This window comes from Chelonoidis abingdonii, chromosome 15 (genome assembly GCF_003597395.2).
Source record: "Chelonoidis abingdonii isolate Lonesome George chromosome 15, CheloAbing_2.0, whole genome shotgun sequence".
Lineage (NCBI taxonomy): Eukaryota > Metazoa > Chordata > Testudines > Testudinidae > Chelonoidis > Chelonoidis abingdonii.
In genome coordinates, this window is record NC_133783.1 from 6,871,453 (window position 1) to 6,893,652 (window position 22,200).

Below are 22,200 nucleotides of genomic sequence, written 5' to 3' on the forward strand. Positions count from 1 at the left end.
AGTCTGCCTTCTGACTTTTTACACCGCTTTGGGGGCCAGTGTACTGTGCTTTGTGTGCCAGTGTGTATTCAACTCAGATCAGACCCACTCAGACAAAGCACCAGGAACAAAGTTGTAATTCTGTAAGATTACAGTCCAGCAGCTTCCTCTGTCCTTGCCACACGCTCCCAACTTCAGGAGAGCTCTGTGTAAGCTCGAATGCTCATCTCTCTCACCAACAGAAGTTGGTCCAATAAAGGATATTATCTCACCCACCTTGTCTTTCTAATATCCTGGGATCTACCCGGCTACAACAACACTGCAAACAATGACTGTATTCATTAGATTTATCAAGATTATCCAGAGTGCCTTATAATCAGTTATAATATTTTATTCACCTACTGAAACTTTTAATAACTCAGGTCTGGGCTTGCCAGAGCATCATGCTGTTGGGCTACCTCCTTGGCATGCTCTGATTCTGGAGTGAGAAACAGGGCAAAGCAACCAGCGATGTCAGCTTTACACGACCCAAGAACTGTCAGGCTGGGGGAATCCTTAGCCATGTGAGCTTTTCATCACCCAGAGATCTTTCCAAGCTGGGGGAAGCCCTAACTGTCCATTTAGGGCTGCTTTCATCCCCTTTGCAACACAAATTGGACAAACTGGGGCTGAGCGCCCACCCCTATAACTTTTCAGTATGTAATGATTTCTCTAAATTTGATTTTTATCATACCTGTGATCATATTGAGTTGTGCACACAATACCTGGCTTAAGTTTATAGGATTCTATACCATCTCATGAGAGCCGTTTATCAGGTATGGGGAAGGCATTATTTGCACAAGCAGACTTCAAGCAGCTACATTAGAAACCATAGCACATGTGTGATTTCTTTCACATCAGGGCCAGTACAACCCATTAGGCAACCTAGGCGGTTGCCTAGGCACTAGCATTTGGGGGCCGGCATTTCGGATCCTTTGGCGGCGACCGCGGTGGCCGGATCTTCTGCCGCCCCGGTCATCGGCAGCTTTTAGGTAGAGGAAGCTGGGGCGGGAGGGCCGCCTGCAGCAAGTGGGGGGGGGGCACACAGGGGAACTCCCCGCCCCAGCTCACCTCTGCTCCGCCTCCTCCCTGAGCACGCCACCCCGCTCTGCTTCTCTCCCTCCCAGGCTTGCGGCGCCAAACAGCTGATTGGCGCTGCAAGCCTGGGAGATGGGAGAAGTGGAGCAGCAACGGTGTGCTCGGGGAGGAGGCGGAGCAGAGGTGAGCTGGGGCGGGGAGCTGCCGCACAGTTCCCCGGGCTGGGGGGAGCTGCCGCAGGCGGGAGTGGGGGGGCACCGCAGGGCAGAGGGGGGGAGCTGCTGCAGGCGAGGGTGCCTCAGAGCGGGGAGTGGGGAGCTGCCACGGGGGGGCGCCTTAGGGAGGAGGGGGGCGGAGAGCTGCCACAGGGCTTGTGGGGGGAGGTGCAAGGTGGAAGTTTCGTCTAGGGTGCGAAACATCCTTGCACTCACCCTGTTTCACATACATATACCATCTTCCTAAACAGTCAAGAGGAACTTCAGCAGTGTGGCAGCCTCCTCTGGCAATGCAACACTAAACGGTGAGGATGGAGTGGAGCAGACAGCTATTAAAGTGTCTCTGAAATGTCCAATCACATTCCGGCGAATCCAGCTCCCAGCGAGAGGCCATGATTGCAAGCATGTACAAGTGAGTACATTTCAGTGTCCTGATATTTTTCTCTATGCTGTGCATTACAATGTCTTTTGAGTGTTTTTTCGTGGGTAGGAGATATGATGAATTTCTCTGTTATCATATGGATTTTGTGGTTCGAGATCATATTTTATATTTGTCTAATTTCAACCAAAGGGTGTGACTGTTTTTTAAATAAATACTAAGTTCAGTTGATGATGAAAGCTTTAATTCCGCTTATTCTATTGCAAAATCATATGGAGTGTTATGAATGAAATAAGAAATGTCACATAACATTTCAATTGTAATAGTGAATAATACCATCATTGGCCAGATCCTCAGATTATTACTGAGACTCCAGTCCTGAAACACTTACACATGTCAGTAATCCCGTTGAACTCAGTGGAACTACTCATTTATGTGTTTGTAGGAACAGCGCCTGAGTCTTTACATAGGCAAACAGGCGAGCTGCTACTGACTTTATTGACAGAGTAAAGACTTAAGTAAGAACATGAACTAAAGAAGTAAAGCCTTCCAGATTTGGCCCAAAATGCTTTGTATCCAGTCTCTGGTGGCTTGGCTCACCTTTATTTCCAGGCATTTGAAAATGGGCTGAGGAATTATTGGAGAGATCAGTTGGGGATTGAGCTTTTAAGTTACCCAGTTTTATTGGTTGTGGGTCCTCTTGAATTGTACTGCTGCACTCAAGGAATTATTTGTGATGTATTTTTAAGCCATATCAAGGGTACCTAGAACATATGGTCAGCACTTGACTTTAGCATTTTGTAAAAGTAAATAAACAAACATAATGCATCTGCTTGTTTTGAACAATTCCTCTTACCAATCACTATCCAAGAAAATGTTCTCCCTTCTTTCTCTTCATTTTTTTACCAAGGGGGGAAATGTTGGAAAGTCTCATGTGCCTTTATACAGCAGGGGAAAGGATATTTCCCGTAAGCCACCTTCTTACTTCTGTAGATTTATATCTCAGTGCTTGCAGTCTTGTTTCTCCACTGTCTGCAGTTTTATTTTTGCTCAGTTGGCTCAGCTAATATGGTCTCTTTGTGTGTGTGTGTGTGTGTCTATCTGTCTGACTTGCAGTGCTTTGATCTGGAATCTTACTTGCAACTGAACTGTGAACGAGGAACTTGGAGGTGTCCTGTATGCAAGTAAGTGAAACATTATGTCCAATGCAAGTTGCATAGAATTTGTCCCAAGTTATCTTCCAAAACGAAAAATAAGAGGCAATAGGAGAGAGATGTTGAAAAGAATGGAGAAGACCACTAAGAATGTTTGGTTTATCTTATTCTATGTTATCAGAATGTGGAGACACTCCATGTCCATGATATTTAAAAGGTGACAAAATTAAAATGAATGAAAGAAAATACTTACCCCTGCAATTCATAACCTGTGGATCACTGATTCGGGGTATTAATAAGACAAGGAGTTGTGCAGAATTAAAAAGAGGTTTGAACCTTTATATTGATAAGATTGGTACCTACCGGGTTATTTCAGCTAGGATAATAGTTACTAAGGCTGTTATTCCTTATGCATCACAGCATGAACTCCAGGAAAATTCAAGAAGAAACCCTCTACCAAGCAGCGGTGGCATTCGACAATTGAATTGTGGGTTCATTGCCTTCCTCTGGATCATCAAGCATAAGCCACAATCAGAGACAAGATACCAGAGCAGAAGGACTTCTGGTCTATTCTGAGATTCCGTTTCTGTTCTATGTTGTAATTCACAGTGACTGATCTTCAGATGAGCAGATATTAAAGTGGTCACATTCAGTACACCCACTGGGGAAATATAGGCAAGGTCACGTTTTAGAGGTAGGAATCAATCTACTGTAGAGTGAGGGAGGAAATCTACACTAAGCTTGAAACAGTAATGCACTGCTCCTTATAATGTTTTAACCTGGGGATAGGCTAGTCGCAAAATCCAAGATCCTGAAGAAAGTATGTGGCACATCCGGGAACTGAACAGGTCCCATTCTGGTGACTTACCCCCAAACCATCCTTCCTCTCTCTATGCATACTTGCAACTATTACAATTTAGGCTTCTTCCTTTCTAGTAAAACTGCTCTACTGGAGGGCTTGGAGGTCGACCAGTATATGTGGGGTATTCTGAATGCTATACAAAAGTAAGTGAACTCTCTTTATTTCCGATTTTGGTTCTGACCAGCTGCATCAGTTCTCTGCTTAGGTTAAAAAGATTTTCCCCAGAATGATTAGGGCTCTTTAAAGGTATTAGATCTGTAAGTTGCAAGGGGGAGACTGAATAGCTTGGGTTACAGAGTATGAAGCTTGTCATCTGTTCAATTGCAGGGCAGGTTAGTAGTAAGTGAAATTCATTATAAATCCGATGGCTCTTTGGTAGCTTAGGTGAAGTGACTTGGTCTCAGTCTGGTTGCTAATGGACCTGGCCCCTAATTGGCACTCTTGATGGCAGACTCATCAGAGAGGCAAAAGATGGAATGGGGAATGAACTATTTTCTCGCTCCTAGAAGCGGACCCATCTAACTCAGGTTGGTGGCACTTTATAGGCAGGACCATACAGAGATGTTTGCAGTGCTGCAGTCCTGCTGTACCCACTTGTGGACAAAGGGAGGAGTTCATTTTTCAAGGCTCTGAAACGATCACCTTTTAAGAGTGCTGCCTACACACTCTTTGCAAAGGAAACACTTTGAGATTGTATTGTCTTTCGGGCAAATGGAATTCACAAGTTACAATGCAGCTTTTTGTGGGACGTTCAAGAGAACTGATAGCAAAGCAAGAGCCAGTGATATTAGTTGTTTCTGTCTTACAGCTCTGAATTTGAAGAAGTTACAATCGACCCAACTTGCAGTTGGAGGCCGGTCCCTATAAAGTCAGATATTCACATCAAAGATGATCCAGATGGCATTCCTTCCAAGAGATTTAAAACCATGAGTCCCAGCCAGATGATCATGCCAAATGTGATGGAGATGATTGCAGCTTTGGGTCCAGGCCCATCACCTTACCCATCCCTTCCACCTCCACCAGGGGCCAATAACTCCACTGAGTATGGTAACCAAGGTTGGTTTTATTTTTTCAAGAGCATAGAAAACATATCCCAAAAATTGTTGAGCGATTCAGTCAGTTTTTGTGATCCACATGTGTAGCAATGTAATCTATGAATGCCCTTGCATGGAAGATTGTTTGAGCAAGTAAAAAAATATACAGCTACTGATATGAAACACTAACGTAGCCCTTTCACTTTAGAATTTATTTAGGCAAAAATCTGTAATGAAGTAAATCAATTATTCTCACCCATTTTATGATGAAGCACCTCTATTCCCCCTACAATGGATGAGCAGCGGCTGCTCCCATGTCTGCTTTTGTCATTCCCCAACACAGTTCCCTTCATCTTGCTTTCTGTCCATTTCCTCCATCCGTCCCTTTGGTGACTTCCTTTCCCTGTTCCCGCTCTACAGAAGGCCACATACTGCTGAGGGTGATAACCATGGAGAGGCTTGGGCCAGTGGGCTGCCGTCTGAGCCTGCAGTCCTGTACATGTAAGCTTCTCCATTGGCCAGCTTCATTAAGGGCCACTGTGGGTGTAGGGACAGAAGGTGGGCAACTTTTAAAGAACCATACACCGCTTTGCTGAGAAGCACAGGAGTGTTTTTTTGCATTAGGAAGTCAGATTTAGAGTCATGCAAATTTCTCTACCACCTCCTGTCCCAACATTGGGAAACACTTGACTAAATGCAGGCGGTGGAGGTATCTGTTCAAGGACCTGGTATATTGAGAATGACTAGATTATACAGGCAGGTTGTAGCTCAAATTCTCATGATATTGTTGTAAAACTAGAGACAATTATCTTTGCAGTGGTATGATATGACTCTTAGTACAACTCTCAATAGTTTCAGAAAATGTCATTACAAGACAACAGATGTGCTTCTTGCAGGCATTTTGGAGAGAGAGAGATATATAATTTACTCCAATGATTGTGAGACCATCAACAGATTATCCAGCTTTTTGAATGATCAAGTAGGTGAACAAACACTGTAACAGTATCATGGGTACTCCATCACAAAGTGTGTTTCACTCAGTCAATAGGGAGGAAGCGTAGTTGGAGCATGAGACCAGGAGTCACTTAATTTGGGCTTTGCTCCCTACTCTTCCCACTGACTGTGACATCTGGGGCAAATTACCTCTTTTCCTCCCATTACACATAGCCAGGCAGTGAGACTGATGAAAGGCACTGTAGAAGGACAGAGTAGTGGTAATCGTATCACTTTGATGTTCGTAGCTTAGTTTTATTTATTTATGGCAATATTTTCTGGTATAGCAGTAAACACACTGCAGTATATCAATAATACGAGAACTTGCTCCAGCTCCCTGCTACTAAATCTTTCCTGAGAAGTGGGGTGAAACCAGCTATGTACTATGAGACTTATCCAGTTTGCAGATTAGCAAAGAGAGAATTAGAAAGGCTCTACAGCATTTACATGATAGATCAAAGTCCCAACTTCTTTGAGAAATACTCTTACATGGCTAATGACTTCTATTCCTCTGAGAATAAACTTCTGCTTAAAATGAGCTGTGCTGAAAAGCAAATGATGCAGATACTTCAGTTTGTCAAACTAGCTGCTTGACTTGAACGTTTAAAGCTGCTCTACTTCAGCTGACAAACTGAAAACAAGCTCCAAAGCCGTTGTATTATTTCAGAGCTCAATATGATCCCATTCCTGGCTTATGTGATAGCTTGCTAGCTTTAGTTCAGTTTCTACTGTTCATATCAAGTAAACCACCAGAGTTGGCAGCCCAGTTGGAAGTCTTAACAGAGACACCCAGGATAGAAAAGGATATGGAGGGTGAACTTATCTGTACACCTATAGAGGATCAGTTCGGAAGAGAGTTGGAGCACAGTGGCTGGAATGGAATGGAGCAAAACACACTGGTCCTGACCACGCAGTACCTTATCTTCAGACAAACAGAGGATTTTATTCTCTAGATATGGCAATTCCCTATCCCACACCAGCTCTAACTTCATTTAAAACTAGGTGAGTGAGGGATAAAACCAGAACATTTATTTTGAAAACCCCTGGAATTTTTGTGCTTCAAGGAACTCGGACTCAAACCAATCTCAGTTTAGTTTGGGAAATTCATTAATCTTCCATTCAGAATGTGCACTTCGTGTTTTAAAATGTTGGCCACAGTCAGATTGTAACACTGCAAATTAAAAGAATAAATGCCTTAAAAAGTAGATCATTAATGTTCCATTTTCCAAATCACTGAGTGAATTTTATTAGGTTTTGTGAAAACAAGGAACATGATAGCACAGGCTTGAGCCAAAGCATTGAGGCCTCTTCTGTATTAATCTTAAAGGAAGCTATATGTTTACTCTAAAGAGGGGGCAGTAAAATAGATGCCAGCTGTGAGCATGCATTGCAGTAACTTCCTTACGCAGTTCTGCCAATAAGCCTCCTGATGAACTGCAACAAGCGTGTACACAAGACCACCACACACTTTTGGATGTAGGACATCAGTCAAATTTGAACCCATGTCCCCAGAAGTGGAATATCCTCCAGGATTTTATGTCTTCACTACTGCGTATTGTTTTTCTCCTTTCTTAAATGAATGTGCTAGGTTGAAGTGGTTGCCATTTAAAATACCAGTATTTGCCAAGTTACTACAGGAATGTATCTGAACTGCTCCAGTTTCCCCTTATTCATAGAATAGGAACTATGTGGTATCAATCGGTGAATGGTTACCTTTCTGTGGAAGACGACATATAAGAGACTGTTTTGGTATTTTTCTCTCTTCCTCTACTTTGCTCTAGTACACAGAACAAAATTCCACAGTAAGAGTCCAAATCACTGCATTGCAGTGCCGTGCAGTGTTAATTGCACTGTTGAGGGAGCAGTGTGAAAAAGCTAAGAGTCTCTTTCACGGTAACTCTTTTTTGACTTTTTTTAGGCAACAGTTACCAAGGTCATGGCAATTTTGATTTCCCTCATGGGAATCCTGGTGGGACGTCTATGAATGACTTCATGCATGGGCCACAGCTGTCTCACCCTCCAGACATGCCGAGCAGTATGGCAGCTCTTGACAAACCCCTCAGTCACCCCATGCAGGAATCAGTAAGTAACCTTACACCAGATCTTTCTGTTTTTCCTTATGCAGGGTGGGGGTCTTACAGTACTAGAGGAATCTGTTTCAGACTGTGAGCTGTTCATAGCTCTTAGTGAATTTCCCCTTGTCAGTTCCTAAAAAAGATATGTCCTGGTAATAGAGTCAGAAGTGCCACGTTTGGAGTCTGGGTTGGGGCCTGTGAAGCAGCAGTTCTGAGCTTTTTGAGTGGTCTCTTTAGCTTGTCTATCTGAAAGAGGCAGCCTGGTCCAGTATGTTAGTCGCAGTGATTTGTGCTAGCACATGGCAAACATAGATTTCATTCCCAGTGTTTCATTCCCTAGGCAGCAGAGTCTGTAAATACTCATCCTCAACAGAGAGCCTGTTAAAGTGTGGCACTGACTAGCTTCAACGCATGGGTGTTATCTTGTCTGCCTTTGTCCTTTGGGAGAGAATTTTGCATCACAGTATTGTGACATTATATCCTTCCCAAGGTAAACTGAGGGGAGGGAGGTAAACAGCCTGTAAATTGGTCTGGCAGGACATAGGAGAGTACCTTGGATGTGGAGAGGTAGACCTGTGGATTTCAAGGATAGATGCCAACTCTGCTCTGAAAGGACATCAGTTGTTGAGGAGAGTAAAAAACAGGATGTTCAGATCTCAGATGGAGACACAAGACCGCAGGTTAGGAACAGAGTTTGTTCATTTCAGAACACTGGATTGTGACTATTTCATGTGTGGAATGTTATATCCAGAAAATACAGCACGGCAGCAACAGCAGCAGTACAAAACCTAACAGCAACACTTAGCTTTTAGGCTTGCTAATCATCTGATTTAACTAGAGCAGTACAATTTAATTGTGTGTACATATATCCCCCTTTGTTTAAGTAACAGGGTAGGGGCTGTATATCATCTGACAGTGTGTTATGTGCAAAGGAAGAATGCAAAACGTGACATGTCAGATGTGCCGTGTTCTTAGTGAGTATTGTGAAGCACATTTACAGTGTGTAACATGGACATGTGGTGGCAGCAGCTTAGGACAGGTCTCTTCTAGATGGCAGCAGGTTTTCCTGAAAGAGAGTGGTGGGGAATTAGGAAGATGGTAATAAAGGGAGCAGAGAAAAGGGAACTTAGACTAGGTCCAAGTGCCCCAGTGAAAGAAGGCTGGAGGCAGAGGAAAAGTCCAGAAGCCATAGCAACTTTGTGAATTGTAGGTTAATAAGCAATAGTGCAAGGTATACATACAAGCCTTGGGAAATCAGCTTGTTGAACCATCCAGACTATCTGTATCAGAGCCAACTGAAATAGCCCTAAAATATAATATAGTGAGGATTTGCTATCAGCAAGAACTATCCATGCAAAGAAACTATCCCTTAATATAAAGGCTGCAGGGACTTCTGCTTTGCCTCCACTATGAAACACTTCAGACAAGAGTCCTAAGCCAGCCAGTGCAGATTGATATCATCAGAGTTTAGCAATGTCACTGCTCCTCTGGTTGGCCCAGTGACATTTCACGTGACAAGTGGCAGAAGATTCAAAAGGTAAGTAGCTTGATATTAGAATGCAGAGCTTGAGGAGCTGTGTGGCCTTCGGTAAGCTAAGAGAAAATAGGAAGGGCAAAATTCTCTCCACTCTCTGGGCTTCGCTTGGTGAAGGAGACTGAAGGGGCAATTATGGAGCTATTTACACTCCTTGATTCTGTGGTCAGTCTGCAAGCTAGTTACTCATACTAGTTGGTAACTGATCGAACAGAGCTTTGCTTTGTTTCGCTTCCTCCCCACCATGACGTGTACTCTATGCTAGTGGAGTGGAGATGGAACTAAAGCTGGCTCCATCCGGTTTATGTCAGCTGATGGTTCCTCCTGCACATGAGGGGGGTTCTCAGCTGACAAGTTATGGCCAGTTTCCATCTCCCTTGTGCTGCCTGAATAACACAAGGAAATCAGCTTCGATTAGAGAATCTTTCCCTAAATCTTCAGATACTTCCCGTAGAAGAGGTTACGTTAGGATTCTAATTTAGCCATTTGAGTAGTATAAAGTATCCATTTTTATCCCTTTTGTCTGTCTTTCTCTTCCCTCCCTTTAAAATTATAAATCTTGGCTTGACTATAGCAAGCATTCAGGAAAGATTACTTTAAACCCACAGCTTTTCAGTAACTGCATTCCATTGCACAGACTCAAGACAGAACTGGACATCAATAAATTAAAATAACTAAGTAACACACTGCATGATAAGAGATGTAGTAACATAAAAAATGGTCACTGAGTAGTTTTTGTACGCTGTTTACCTTGAGCTCTGTACAGATAGCTTGTTTATTATTCTGCTGTTCACTGAGAATACAGAAATATAAAATTGCCATACCAATGGCCATCTAGCCCAGTGTCCTGTATCTAACTAACATTGACCAATGAATGCCGGATACTTCAGAGGAAGATGCAAGTAATCCCTTAATGGACTGTATAGAGTAGCCTGCATAGAGGGGAAGCTAGTGAAACTTGATCCTTCTTCACACACCATGTAGATCACTCCAGGAAATGGAGACACAGTGTGTTGAGATATATCTGGTAACAGTGAATTGGATCATCAGAAATATCATGATCAACAGTGGTGTTCCACCTATGTAGCAAGAAGAGAAAATCAATCCCCAATCCAGCATGTGGCTACGAGGGGAGAAATAAACCCCCAGATTATAAAGTGTTTTGGTATTCCTTGGTGGGAAGGGCTTTATTCAGATGTAAGATAAGACTGCAACATAGTAGGTGCAATTCCTTCATATTTATATATTTTCATAACATTTCAGAGGTTGCAAATAAGTTTTAAGGAGAAGGTGATTTCAGACTAATTTCAAGCCTATTGCTCTGAAAAGCAGAGGAGGAGAAGAATTCCATATGAACGTGGTACCCAGATTAATAATGTACATTTAGCAGCACTGTAATTCTCTGCGGTGAGATCCTAAGATGAGCTGCTGAATTTACATCTTAGTCGTTTTCCCACCATCAATTTTCTATTGAGTCAAAGGAATATTAGGTCTTGGCTAACATTTTCAAAATAGCTAAGCAGGTATATTTCACACCAAGATACCTGGAACTTAGTGTTAGTCTTATAAATGTGGTCAGTGCTGTTTTGTGACATTAAATTGGAGAAGGGGTTTGAATCCCTATTTCTGGTATAAACTGCTATTGGATAGATTGTGTATATCTCCATCTTAAGTTATAGGAGTACAAAAACCCAGAAAAGTTTGTGGTCTTAGAAGTCTTTGGTGTGCACGCCATGCTGTAAAACAAAAGCAGTTTTGTTAGACTGTGCATCTAGCATTTTTATAATGTGGATTAGTGTCTTTAAGATACAAGGATAGGGTCATGAAGAAATAAAAGATATCTGAGTGATATTTAGAAATGCTGCATCCTGCTTTTGCATCCTCATGAGCTTTTTTCCACTGGTAGATTTTATGGGGTTTTATGGTAAATAATACACTTGAGTAAATAATACACTAAATAAGGTAGATTTGAAGCCCCAATGTCTTTCTGAGACATAAGTTCCTCTTGTAAACAACATTCAAATGTAGAGTTAGACATTGGTCTATAATGCAGCTTTTTTGGATTCCCTATCCTGCGATATGGTTATGAACAATCATTGTCTATCCAGCAAATAGCTCAGGCACCAAAATATTTATTGGACTAGCCAGAAGTATCATTTGTCAACAGTGGTGTTCACATATTGCCTAAAATATTTCTCTGCTTTGAAGTGTGTCTGTCTGAGAACATAAGAATGACTCTTGGTTTAAATAATTGGTTTTATAAATATCTAGCAATTATTCCAGCATGTTCATACTGTTGTGCCTTTTGGGTTTAAATGACATAAATTAAACAGAAGTCCAAGGTCATTATATGTTTTAAAAAATCTTTCCCATTTTATCAACACTACTATGAATTATTAAAAATAAAGATATTTTTAAAAATTCTAGCTTACTTTTCCCGACTTCTGGTGTACATTTACTCACTTTGTTAGATAGACACTGACTGTCCAATTTCTCTTGCATTTCATAACATTATTAGCTTTGACACTCAGTTACAGTAAGGCCCGTATTGGTATCACTACATCAGTGAGGGGTGTGAATTTTTTTTCTTTTTTTTCTTTTTTTTTTTTTACTGGTCTAGTTATACCAGTAGCATCCTTAGTATGGACACAGTTATACTGGCATAAAGGTGCTTTATAACTAGTATAGAGCTTATTCCCCTTCCTGTATGAGAATACCTATACTGGCATAACAAAAGCCCACACTAGAGTGGGTTACACCACTTGAACAATACCAGTATAATTAATTTTGTGTTGACAAGGCTTAAGGCTCCTTTGCACTATTCTGGCAATATAAAGAGACCTAAATTACAGTTACATCCACTTTCAGCACCATTTACATAGCCAGAGTATTGTAAAGGGACCTCTGTGTAAATGACAGTTAGGCTCACTGGAAATTAAAATACAGAATTGTAGACAAATATTTGAATAAAAATGACTGGTTTCAGTTACGTTATTGACTGTTGTAAAATATTTCTATTAACATAGGCTTTTTATAATAAAGCTCCCTTTTGCTTTCCAAAATTAAAATGGTCCAGCTAAATAACCTGACAGTTCCCTTTGAAGTGAAAGGGTCAATTCTGACAGAGTTTTGCTGGCTTTTGTTGGTTTGTGTTGGATTGTTTTCATGCTGTTGTTTGCATTTGCTCTTTTATTTCAGCTCTACTTTGTGCCAATATGTAGCATTCCTCAAAAAAGTGCACATTTGCTTATCCATCTACCCAATTAACGTGAACATATTGGTTCCATGAACATTCATGCACTTTTTTTCTCATGGCACCAAGGTCAAAGTCCCAGGAACACTCCAACATTAAATGTAGCATGGAAAGGAAGGGGAGAAATAGGGTTTGTGCCCTTTGATTGCTTCTTTATGATGTGAATAGAAGAACAGAAGACCATTCCCCACCACCACAATAACAGAGTTTTGAATATTTGTTTAATTTGGGGGGTTGGAATTTTTTTGCACATAGAAATATTAGGACTGGCAAGTCCTCACCTTTTTGGATTTTGAAAGAGGAGTTCTTGGGTGACTCAGAGGTGGACTGAGAACTTTCTCAGCCTTTAACTGAAGGACAGAGGTCCCTGACAAAGAAAGGTTTTCTGCCAGGTGTTTTTAATTAAGTAATAACCAGAATGGAATAGAGTGTTGTTAATATTGCCTTCTTAACCAAAATAGTCGGAATAACGATCACTTGTCTTCTCAGTTAAGCAGGTTTCCCTTGCCTAGCTTTTTTGATGTCAACCTCCTACTATTTCTCCAGTCATCTACAGACCCTTCCAGTAAAATCAGGGTCAACCATATCTGGATTATTAATGCAAAGAAATAAGCGGAACTTTCCTACCCTGCTCTTTTCTCACATTTAAGGCTTTGTTTACCCATCATGAAGAAGCAAATAAATAGCACAAATTCAGTGCCCTCCCCTCTTTGCGGAAAACCTTTAAAGAGACAAACATTTCCTCTGATATTGGGACATGGGATTCTCTTTTCTGATAGCTTTTTTTTTATTGTTTTGTTTTTTAACATTCAGTTGAGGAATTTCATTTTCTTCAAACACCTTGAGCACTGTACCTTGTGGCCTCACTTTCTTTTCCTGCTTTTTTCCTCCTTCGCAGATCCCTCATCCTGGCAGCACTGATCAATCCCATAGTTCCATGCAGCAAGGTTTGCACGTACCTCACCCCAGCAGCCAGTCAGGGCAGCCATTACATCACAGTGGTCCTCCTACCCAGCAGTCCCGGCAGCCACCACAGGCCGCTTCTAGCAACCATCCACACAGTGACCTGACTTTTAACCCCTCCTCAGCCTTAGAAGGTCAGGCTGGTGGACAGGGAGCATCTGACATGCCGGAGCCCTCACTGGATGTAAGTTTGTGTCATACTATCATCTGCCTGCCTTGGGATGTGCTTTACATTTCTGAGAGATGGCGGGAGGAGGGCAGGGAGAGGGAAGGGGAAACAGCTTTCACAGCACATGTCATCGTTTCATGCATTGTTACATGAACGTAATCACTGAAGCTGAGATGATAGGCACTCTTGGCCTGCTGAGAAAACCTTTCTGTTGTAAGCAGCATCATGACACGCAAGCCATATCTTCTTTCTAGTGACGGTGTTTCCATGGGGCCAAGCTTTTCTCAAGACAATAGATCATTTAAGCATCTGGTTTGTTTTTCTTCTTTGGACTGGTGAGCCTGCATATTAAGGGCTAGATCCTGAAGTTACCACGGGCCCTGAGTAAGGGGCAGAGTACAGTTGCCCTGCCCCAAGTGCATGGACTGAATTGTACTGAGAAAGTCACAATTCAGAGCCTGCTTCCCCCCTTGTTCCTAGGACATAGTAATCTGCTCCAGCCTGGCATCATTTACCATCCCTTTCCATGCTAACTGGTGTCTGGGTGGAAGCTTGTCTCCACCCACACCCACCTGTGCAGTAGCAGCTCTGCAATGGCTGCTCTCCCTCACCATGCACTGCCCAGCCATGAGGGTTCCACTATAGGTGAGCAAGCTAAGAGAATGCCTTTTGTCCCTTTACTTCCCTGTTTAGTTGCTTAAGGCAGCTCGTGATTGAATCCTGAGTTACTTCTGTATCCTGTTTTACGGCAAACCGTAATCCTCTCTTTCAAACAAGGTTAAAGAGTTAGTTTATCTGTCTCCAGGAATCCTTTTGGTCAGCCAAAAACTTCTTCAAACATACATTTCTTAATGCTAGGATTTGGTTTGGTTTGGTTTTAAATACCTTGCTCCTGTCCTCATATTTTCCACCTCTGTTGTGAACTCAATACATGGTGTGATTGTAACTTCCAAAGAAGTGCTTACTCTTGTGCTGCAGTCTTGCACATGTATTTATTGCTCATGCTTTTAAATGTTCTCTGTCACAGAACAGCACCGTGTCTTTAAATAGCCATACAAAAGGAGGAAGGGTGGAAGTAGGGGAAACAGGATGACCCAAGTCATTCTGGTCATTCCTCCTTTAATAACTATGAAAGTTTTAGGCAGGTAAGGCTCTAAGGCCATGTCTACACTTACAAGTTTACAGCGGCACAGCTGTACTGATACGGGTGCTCCTGTAAGAGCACTCCTGTAGCCACATTCTGCCGACAGGAGAGAACTCTGTCATTGACATAATAAAACCAGCTCAACAAGTGGTGGTAGCTATGTCACTGGGAGTGCGTCTCCTGCCGACATAGTGCTGTACACACGAGCACTTAAATGCTGACAAAATGTATGTCACTCTGGGGGCTGTTTTTTCACCCCCTGATCAACAAAAGTTTTGCCCACGTAAGTGCTAGTATAGACATGGACTTACTGTGAGCCAGATTCTGCTGCCATTCATAGCAAGCACACTGTAGCCATTGGGGGGTGCACTTTGAGGGGCAGCTACTGAACAAAGCCACTAAAGACCACATTCAAATAGTGTTAATGGGTTGCATAAACAGCTAGGCTCCTTCTCATACACATGTTTAGGTAACATAGAAAATGCTCTTTTGGTTGAGGCACTTATTCTTTGAGGATAATCATAGTATAGAAATCTGGATAATTATCTAGGTAATGAGACCAATACCGCAGAATGTTCAGTGGGAGTTCTTTGAAACATAGGTAGAAATTCATTAGGTGATGACTTTAGTCTTCAGTGAACATGTTATGAAGTAATGATTGGATAAAAATGCCATGCGGTGTTATCAGTGAACTAAAAGATAACTTCAAAATGTGCAATGGCTAGTAATCTAGCATGGTGTACTCATTGTTGGGCGGCTTCAATGTAGCTCAGTATGATGATTCCCATAAAATGAGAATTTCTCTTCTATACAAAGATCCACATTATCCAGGTATAGATGTAGATCTGGTCTTGTGTTTATGCAGCAATTCAAGACACTCTAGTTTTCAGAAGTCGTCTTTTTACAAGCTCAGACAATGTGCCAAGATACCTAATAACTGGCACAAATAACTAAACAAATTATGTTTACACAATAATTCACGGAGGGCCACACAGGTATAACTGCTTGGTTTCAGCCACATACTCATGACTCCCTGATCTTGTACAAGTGCTTCTTTATTTTAAATGCACCCCCCAAACTTGGAAAAGTATGGCTTGTAGGATAGTGGAGAGAGAGATTGTTTAAATCCATCCTTCCAAAAAATGCATACAGCGAGCCTCAATAACATTACGTTAATTCTTTATCATTAATTAACTGTAAGGTCTTGAGAGTAGGGGCTGCCTTGTACTCTGTACAGTGCTTTGCCTGGCGAGGCCGCAGTTCTGAACAGGGCCCTCTATACAGAACTGTAATACAAATTATACTCATGTGGAAGGGCTGCATGTCATTCATTGCCCAGTAGTCTTTGTGGTGACATTGCTTTTTTTACATTTAATGCATGTTCCTGAATAGAAGATAGATATTGTTAAAAACAATAACAATTATTTCCTCTGGGAGATGCAACTTTTTAAATCATCACAATCATACTTTTAAAAAGCAAATTCAAAAAGTACAATATTTGTGTTTCTCATAAAACTTAGAGATTATGTTTACATTTCATTTTGAAAATATTGCAAGATAAATTTACCTGTCTAAAGTTAGGGAATGAAAATTGTATTTGCATAAGAATACTAAAAATATATTAGTGTAATATTAATATATAAAGTGTAATATATTAAAGTCTAGCTTTTAGTTTGGCAGCATTGGATAAACACATAGCAAGCCCAAGTGTGCATCTGAGCTGCTATTTCATTTGTTGAAGTAATCCATATTTTTTATCTTGGCACTAAAAGAATTTTGAATGTAAAAAGTCCTTTTCACTGCCACAGTTAAAATTTGTCATTTTTGCTTTTTACCAAGAAACTGTTAGGAGCAGAATAAACTGTAAAATATCATTGGTTGTGAAACTGAATAGTTAGAATTCCTGTGTAAATGTCAGACCAAAAAGGGATCTGAATGGAATTTTGAAGAAGAATTTTCCCTGTTTGAAGCATTATGTCAGTGGGAATATATCTCAAAGTATTTCTGCAGTTACTCTTCAAAAGTTGTAGTGAATAGTGAGTGCACTCTGCTGTCAGACAGGGGTATAGTGCCTCTGAGTCATTAACCCAGCTTGGGTCACCCATAAGATACTGCTGCTAATTCATCTTTCCATGCAGATATGCATAATCCTACTTTGCCTACGTAAAGCTGAGAGATAATTGTTGATCAGACTTAGTGCATATTTAGAGTATGTATCTGCATAGAACTTCTATGAGTGCTCCCTATGAGGAAGTCATATACATGGGCAAGAAAAACCTTTGCAAATACATCAGCCAGGGAATAAATTGTAACCCATAGAATAAACTCACTTTGCCCTACACAAAAGGAATTCATGTTAAGGATGTTGGCCTTGAGACTGTAATTGCCACAATACTGGGATGACTGAAATTCTCATGCCAAAAGTGGGTTATATAGACTTCCCCAGTCAAGAGTTCAGACTGAATGATCACAGTGGTTCCTTCTAGCCTTATACTCTATGAAATGGCCAAAAAATCTTGATATTACACCATATTAATTTGTCTTGTTTATGCTTTGGATTTGTTCTGATGTAGATACATTACAGTCAGTTTCTAGGTATGTGCAGTTTTTAATCTCTCGTTCTGCCAATCTGTTTCCATTACCTTTAATTTTCCTTTTAACTTTATGTTTTTGTAGCTGCTTCCAGAACTCACAAATCCAGATGAGCTACTTTCATACCTGGATCCTCCCGACCTGCCAAGCAATAGCAATGATGATCTTCTCTCTCTCTTTGAGAACAACTGAAACCCTATGTATTTTCCCTACTCCCTCACTTGTCCACACGTGGGTAGCTGCACAAAGAGGAATCTTCACACTCCCTTTCCACGGAAAAACCAACAAACTCAGATTCAATCGAATGGTGCACTCCCTGCTTTCTTCATCTCAGAACTGGTTTTGTCAGCGTCACTGACTGTGAAAAGCAAGGCCAGGGGGAAAAAAGAAAGAAATGCAGTGATCTCGTAGACTGCTGCTACCTGTCACAACGAAGCATAGACAATAGTGCAGCTAATGGAAACCCCATTCATTGTTAATCCTATAGCGAGAGAGTTCTGTGATACACATAGTGTGAAGTGGACTGGCAAGAACCAATCTTGGCAAGGAAACAAAAGGCAAAAGAATGGAACTGTCCTAATTGACCGGTCTCAGAATGTCCTTCCAACGAGTGTTCTTCCATTTTTTTGAAACCCTTCCCCGGCTTTCCCTCCTTCCCTCCTCAACTGCAGATTTGTGTTGGACAAATTGTATTGGCCACACACATAAAGGAAAACAAACAAACATCTAAATCACCAAAAAGCACAAATAATACAATAAAAATCAAAAGTCGGGAAGAAATGTATCAAAGGGAGACATCTGCATAACTAATGTTTGTCTTCAGTAGAGGAGACCTGAGAATCTCCAGGCAGCAGACAGTGTGTGTTTGTGTTTATAAAGCGTAGGAATCTGCAACACCTGTTTGCAAGGGATCCCTCTGCTCAGACACACAGACTCAGAAAAAAACCTTTACATTTGGTTTGGGGTTTTTGGTGTGGGGGGGTTGGTTTCAAATCACTACCATTTGTGACTGTGTCGTTATCTAATTGTTGACATGATTATTTTTATCCCATATACCCATACAAAGCAGAAAAAGAGCGGGGAGGGAGTGTAAAAAGTTTTCTATCTCCCAGAGCCTTCAGTGTGTTCAGTCTCTGTGTCATTAGATCCTCTGTACTGCACGATACCTAGCAGGACAAGCTGGATGAAGGCAGGGAAGAGCTCACTGCTGGATGGGGAGAGTAACATCACTCTTGGCATTTTTTGTTTTTTAAGAGCTTGAAAGGAGCATTGAAATTGGATAGACACCTTAGAGCTTCTCTTTTGTTTTGCTTTGTGTTTTGTTTACAAGACTGTTACACGTAATTAAGCCTTTTTCCGCCCTGTTTTTTAAACTCTTTAGCAGCCCAGGATGTTTTATTTTTCAAGAAGGATGGGCATGGGGAGAATAAGTAATTGTTGGTAGGTTACTACTGCCCTCAACAGACCCTGCTGCCACAATCACTGTCTTGCCCTTGTAATCTGTGCTTCTCGTGTGGTTGCTTCTCCTGCATGAGCTTCCTGTTGCTTTGGTGCCCATTTTTGTGCGCTCACTCTCGCGCTCTCATAAATTATGTACAGTAGCTGTGTAAAAAGTGCATGTGTGCCAACTTTGCCCTCGTGGTGTGACATTTCAGCTTTTGCCCACTGTACAGTTATTGCTTTCTTTATAACAAAAGCAAATTTAACCACCACCACCCCATCCCACATCCCGTCAAATAGTCCCTTAGTTGTTCTGAACAATATGTTTTAAACTTAAGTGCCAGATGGAATTTTGTTAGGATTTTTTTTTTGTCTGTTTGAATATGTAATCCCTCCTCCCCCATTTCCCTTTTAGTTTGCAATGCTGTAAATGGCATGACACGTGCTTACAGTTCTGGATTTGCTTTCCTCACCAAAGTCAATATGTGTAAATTCTTTGCATATTTTTTGTTAACATTTCCCACTACTGCTGTACATGCATCGTGATATATATATATGCTAGTCCGCAGCACCTTGCTGTAGATATTAAAGGAAATGGCGGTTTAGTTCTTTTATTTTCCAATAGGCGTATTGAATTTGTCAAACATTTTATGTAGAGGTGTTCCCACGCTTATATTTTTCCTGTTTTACGTTTTTTAAAAGGTGCTGTTCATTATGCAAAATCAGTTATTTTAAGAATTGCTATTGTAAATATCTTTGTGAATATTTTAGCATCATCTTTGATAATATTCAACATGTTCATCATCTGGTTATCCTTTTGCTGGTGTTTTTAAATACCTTGTCTGGAAAAAAAAATGGGTCCTAAAAAAAAAAAAAAATAGGTAGGGTTCTTTAACAGAATGAGGGAGCATTGTTTTCTTTGATAAATTAGTCCAACTTTCATATCCATTTCTCAAATGAACTGATACATCAGGCAGTACCTGGGCAATCAGGTTCCAGCTCTGTCATGCAAACTGAATAATAATAATCTTCATTGACTGTGTGGGTGATTATGGGCTGGTTAGTGGCAGACATTTTGCCTACAGCAGCAGAACCCCTAAAGCCAGCCCTGAAAACAAGCAAACATGCATTAAAGCAAGCAGCAAGTATATAAGATACAATATGTACATCACTCTTCTGTTCCTCCAGCCTTTGAGACTGGAGCTGTCTAACACATAAGGGTGTTGGTGGGTGGGGCAGGGAAACATTACAGTATGTTTTATTCTGCTTAGAACTGTCTATTTCTTCTCTAGACTTGACCAGCTGTAGAGGATCTCTGCAGAATGTTAAAGATATCTTGGTATAATACATGGTGACGTGGTTGTGGTGTAGTGCCACTCTCACACAATTAGTAGGAAAGACCATCCTTCAGTTACCAATGTGTTTTGTAGCCGGTTTTACTGTAGTAGTTTTCCCCCTGTATTTTTGCTGCATCATTTATATAGGTGTTGAAGTCATTTGCATGGGCAGATAATGATAAACTGACTTTGTATTGCCTTTAGGTATTTGGGGGGTTTTAGTCATAGATCTTGGAATAAAGAACACTTCTCACTCTGAGTTGGAATTGGTTGCTCGGATTCTGTAATTGATTCTGTTAATGATTATTTAATTGCTCTACCCTATTATTGCTCGAGCAGCTGGCTAAATTAGCCACCTGAAATGATTTGTCTATTAAAATGAGTCTACGCTTTTCAAACCAGATATGTTAAGAATCAATCTATTGCTAATTGGTAGTCATCTAACTGTATCGTGTTGAGGTACCTGTTGGGAAACATAAACTGAAAATCCCACAGAGAATGGCAATGTGGTTGGGGTGGTTTTCTACTTCATACATTAATAACAGAGAATTAAATGGATATTTTAAGCCTACAGAAACACTTGTTTCCTAAGCAAAAGTGACACTAGGATTTTTAGCCATCATCAAACTGTCAGAAACTTGAGACAGTTTCAAGACTGTTCATCAGCTGACGTCAGGTACTGTACAATAGCTTCAGTATGAAAAAACTTCTAAATGAAAATATGGATAATTTTTAATCTGTTCACTGCCATAATGTTAAAATGTAGGGAAAGACCTACCAAATAGGATAATCACTGTTATTTTTCCTTTAAAGCTTAATTATTATATCAAATTCCCAGTAGTGTTTTAATCTGCTTTAGGTTTTTAAAAATTGTTTCCTTATGGAAGCTCATCTGGGAAAGAACCCGCAACGTTCTACAGTCTGCCAAGACATTATTATAGGACTGACAGATACACACCGATGTCTGCAGTGGAGACTCAAGGGACATCTGTACATATGTAAATGATGAATAGAGACATGTTAACAGAAACGCATTCATTTTCCTTGGAATGTGCATTGTTTTTATTTTGCAGGAAAACAAAAAGCTTGAAGCGCCATCTTATGTGGAAAATGAATCCTGTTTGTTAGCATTTGTGAAGTCTCAGCATTTGTTTCACTTTCACTTCTGTAATATACTCTGACCCTTTGTGGAAAGAATTTTTTGTTTTGTTTTGTTTTTGTTTTACCTACATGTAATAATTAGCCTAAGTGTACTAGTCTATCACCTGTGTATTTTTAGGGTGCTACAGAAATAATGAAGAAAATAAGGGGATTTAAAAAAATTGTAACCAAATTCATACTTTGTACAATTTTTGATATCATGATCAGAGGAGAATTAAAAAAAAAAAAAGTACAATCTGAAGTAACATGCAAAAATGGCCATTGTCTTTGTTTGTACATTGTATGTACAGTACAATGCAATCATTTCATACTTTAAACTGGTCAGAAAAAATAATTGTGATTTTTAGTCTTGCAGAACTGTATGTAGTTAGATGATGTGACAACCTAATATTTATCTAATAAATATGTATTCAGATGAAACCTGTATATTAGGTGTTCGTGTGGTTATTTTGTATTTAAATATAGACACATATTCTGTTGTAACACTGAAATATTCTCATTTGCTCATGTTAATTTTTTTCCTAAATAAATTTACAAAATTAAGGTTTGGCTAATTGGCAGCTGTTTTTGTAAATCTGAAGTTTCTTTTTAAAACAAACAAAACCCAGTTTGTATGTTAATTTAAAAGTAACTCTAATGTGTTATGGGATTTTTGTGGGAGGAAAAGTGAGGACGGGGAGGGCCAGTATTTTCTGTGAACATTTTTGAAAGAAATAAAATAGTCTTTTTTTCAAAATGTTCAATGGAATGTTTCTGTTTTTCAATGAAAAACTAAAAAAAAATTCTGTTTGAGGTTTTTCAAACTAAAACTGGGAAATTTTGAAAGAAATGAAATTTTT

At 40.4% G+C, this 22,200-nt stretch overlaps 1 protein-coding gene across 13 annotated transcripts in view; it reads left to right on the plus strand.

The window, feature by feature from the left end:
• ZMIZ1 (zinc finger MIZ-type containing 1) overlaps positions 1-21,787 on the plus strand; it is a 522,010-nt gene extending 500,223 nt beyond the window's left edge. For 7 of the 13 annotated variants that reach the window (XM_032786391.2, XM_032786400.2, XM_032786398.2 and 4 more), the window contains 8 exons: positions 1,523-1,683; positions 2,767-2,834; positions 3,741-3,809; positions 4,475-4,722; positions 5,121-5,201; positions 7,612-7,775; positions 13,454-13,702; positions 17,508-21,787. In XM_032786391.2, the coding sequence (XP_032642282.1) occupies positions 1,523-1,683; positions 2,767-2,834; positions 3,741-3,809; positions 4,475-4,722; positions 5,121-5,201; positions 7,612-7,775; positions 13,454-13,702; positions 17,508-17,615 (1,148 nt within the window). In that variant the 3' untranslated portion in view covers positions 17,616-21,787. The remainder of the gene's footprint in view (positions 1-1,522; positions 1,684-2,766; positions 2,835-3,740; positions 3,810-4,474; positions 4,723-5,120; positions 5,202-7,611; positions 7,776-13,453; positions 13,703-17,507) is intronic. The other 6 variants (XM_032786401.2, XM_032786403.2, XM_032786408.2 and 3 more) reach the window with 4 other exon arrangements.
• The last annotated feature ends 413 nt before the right edge of the window (positions 21,788-22,200 follow it).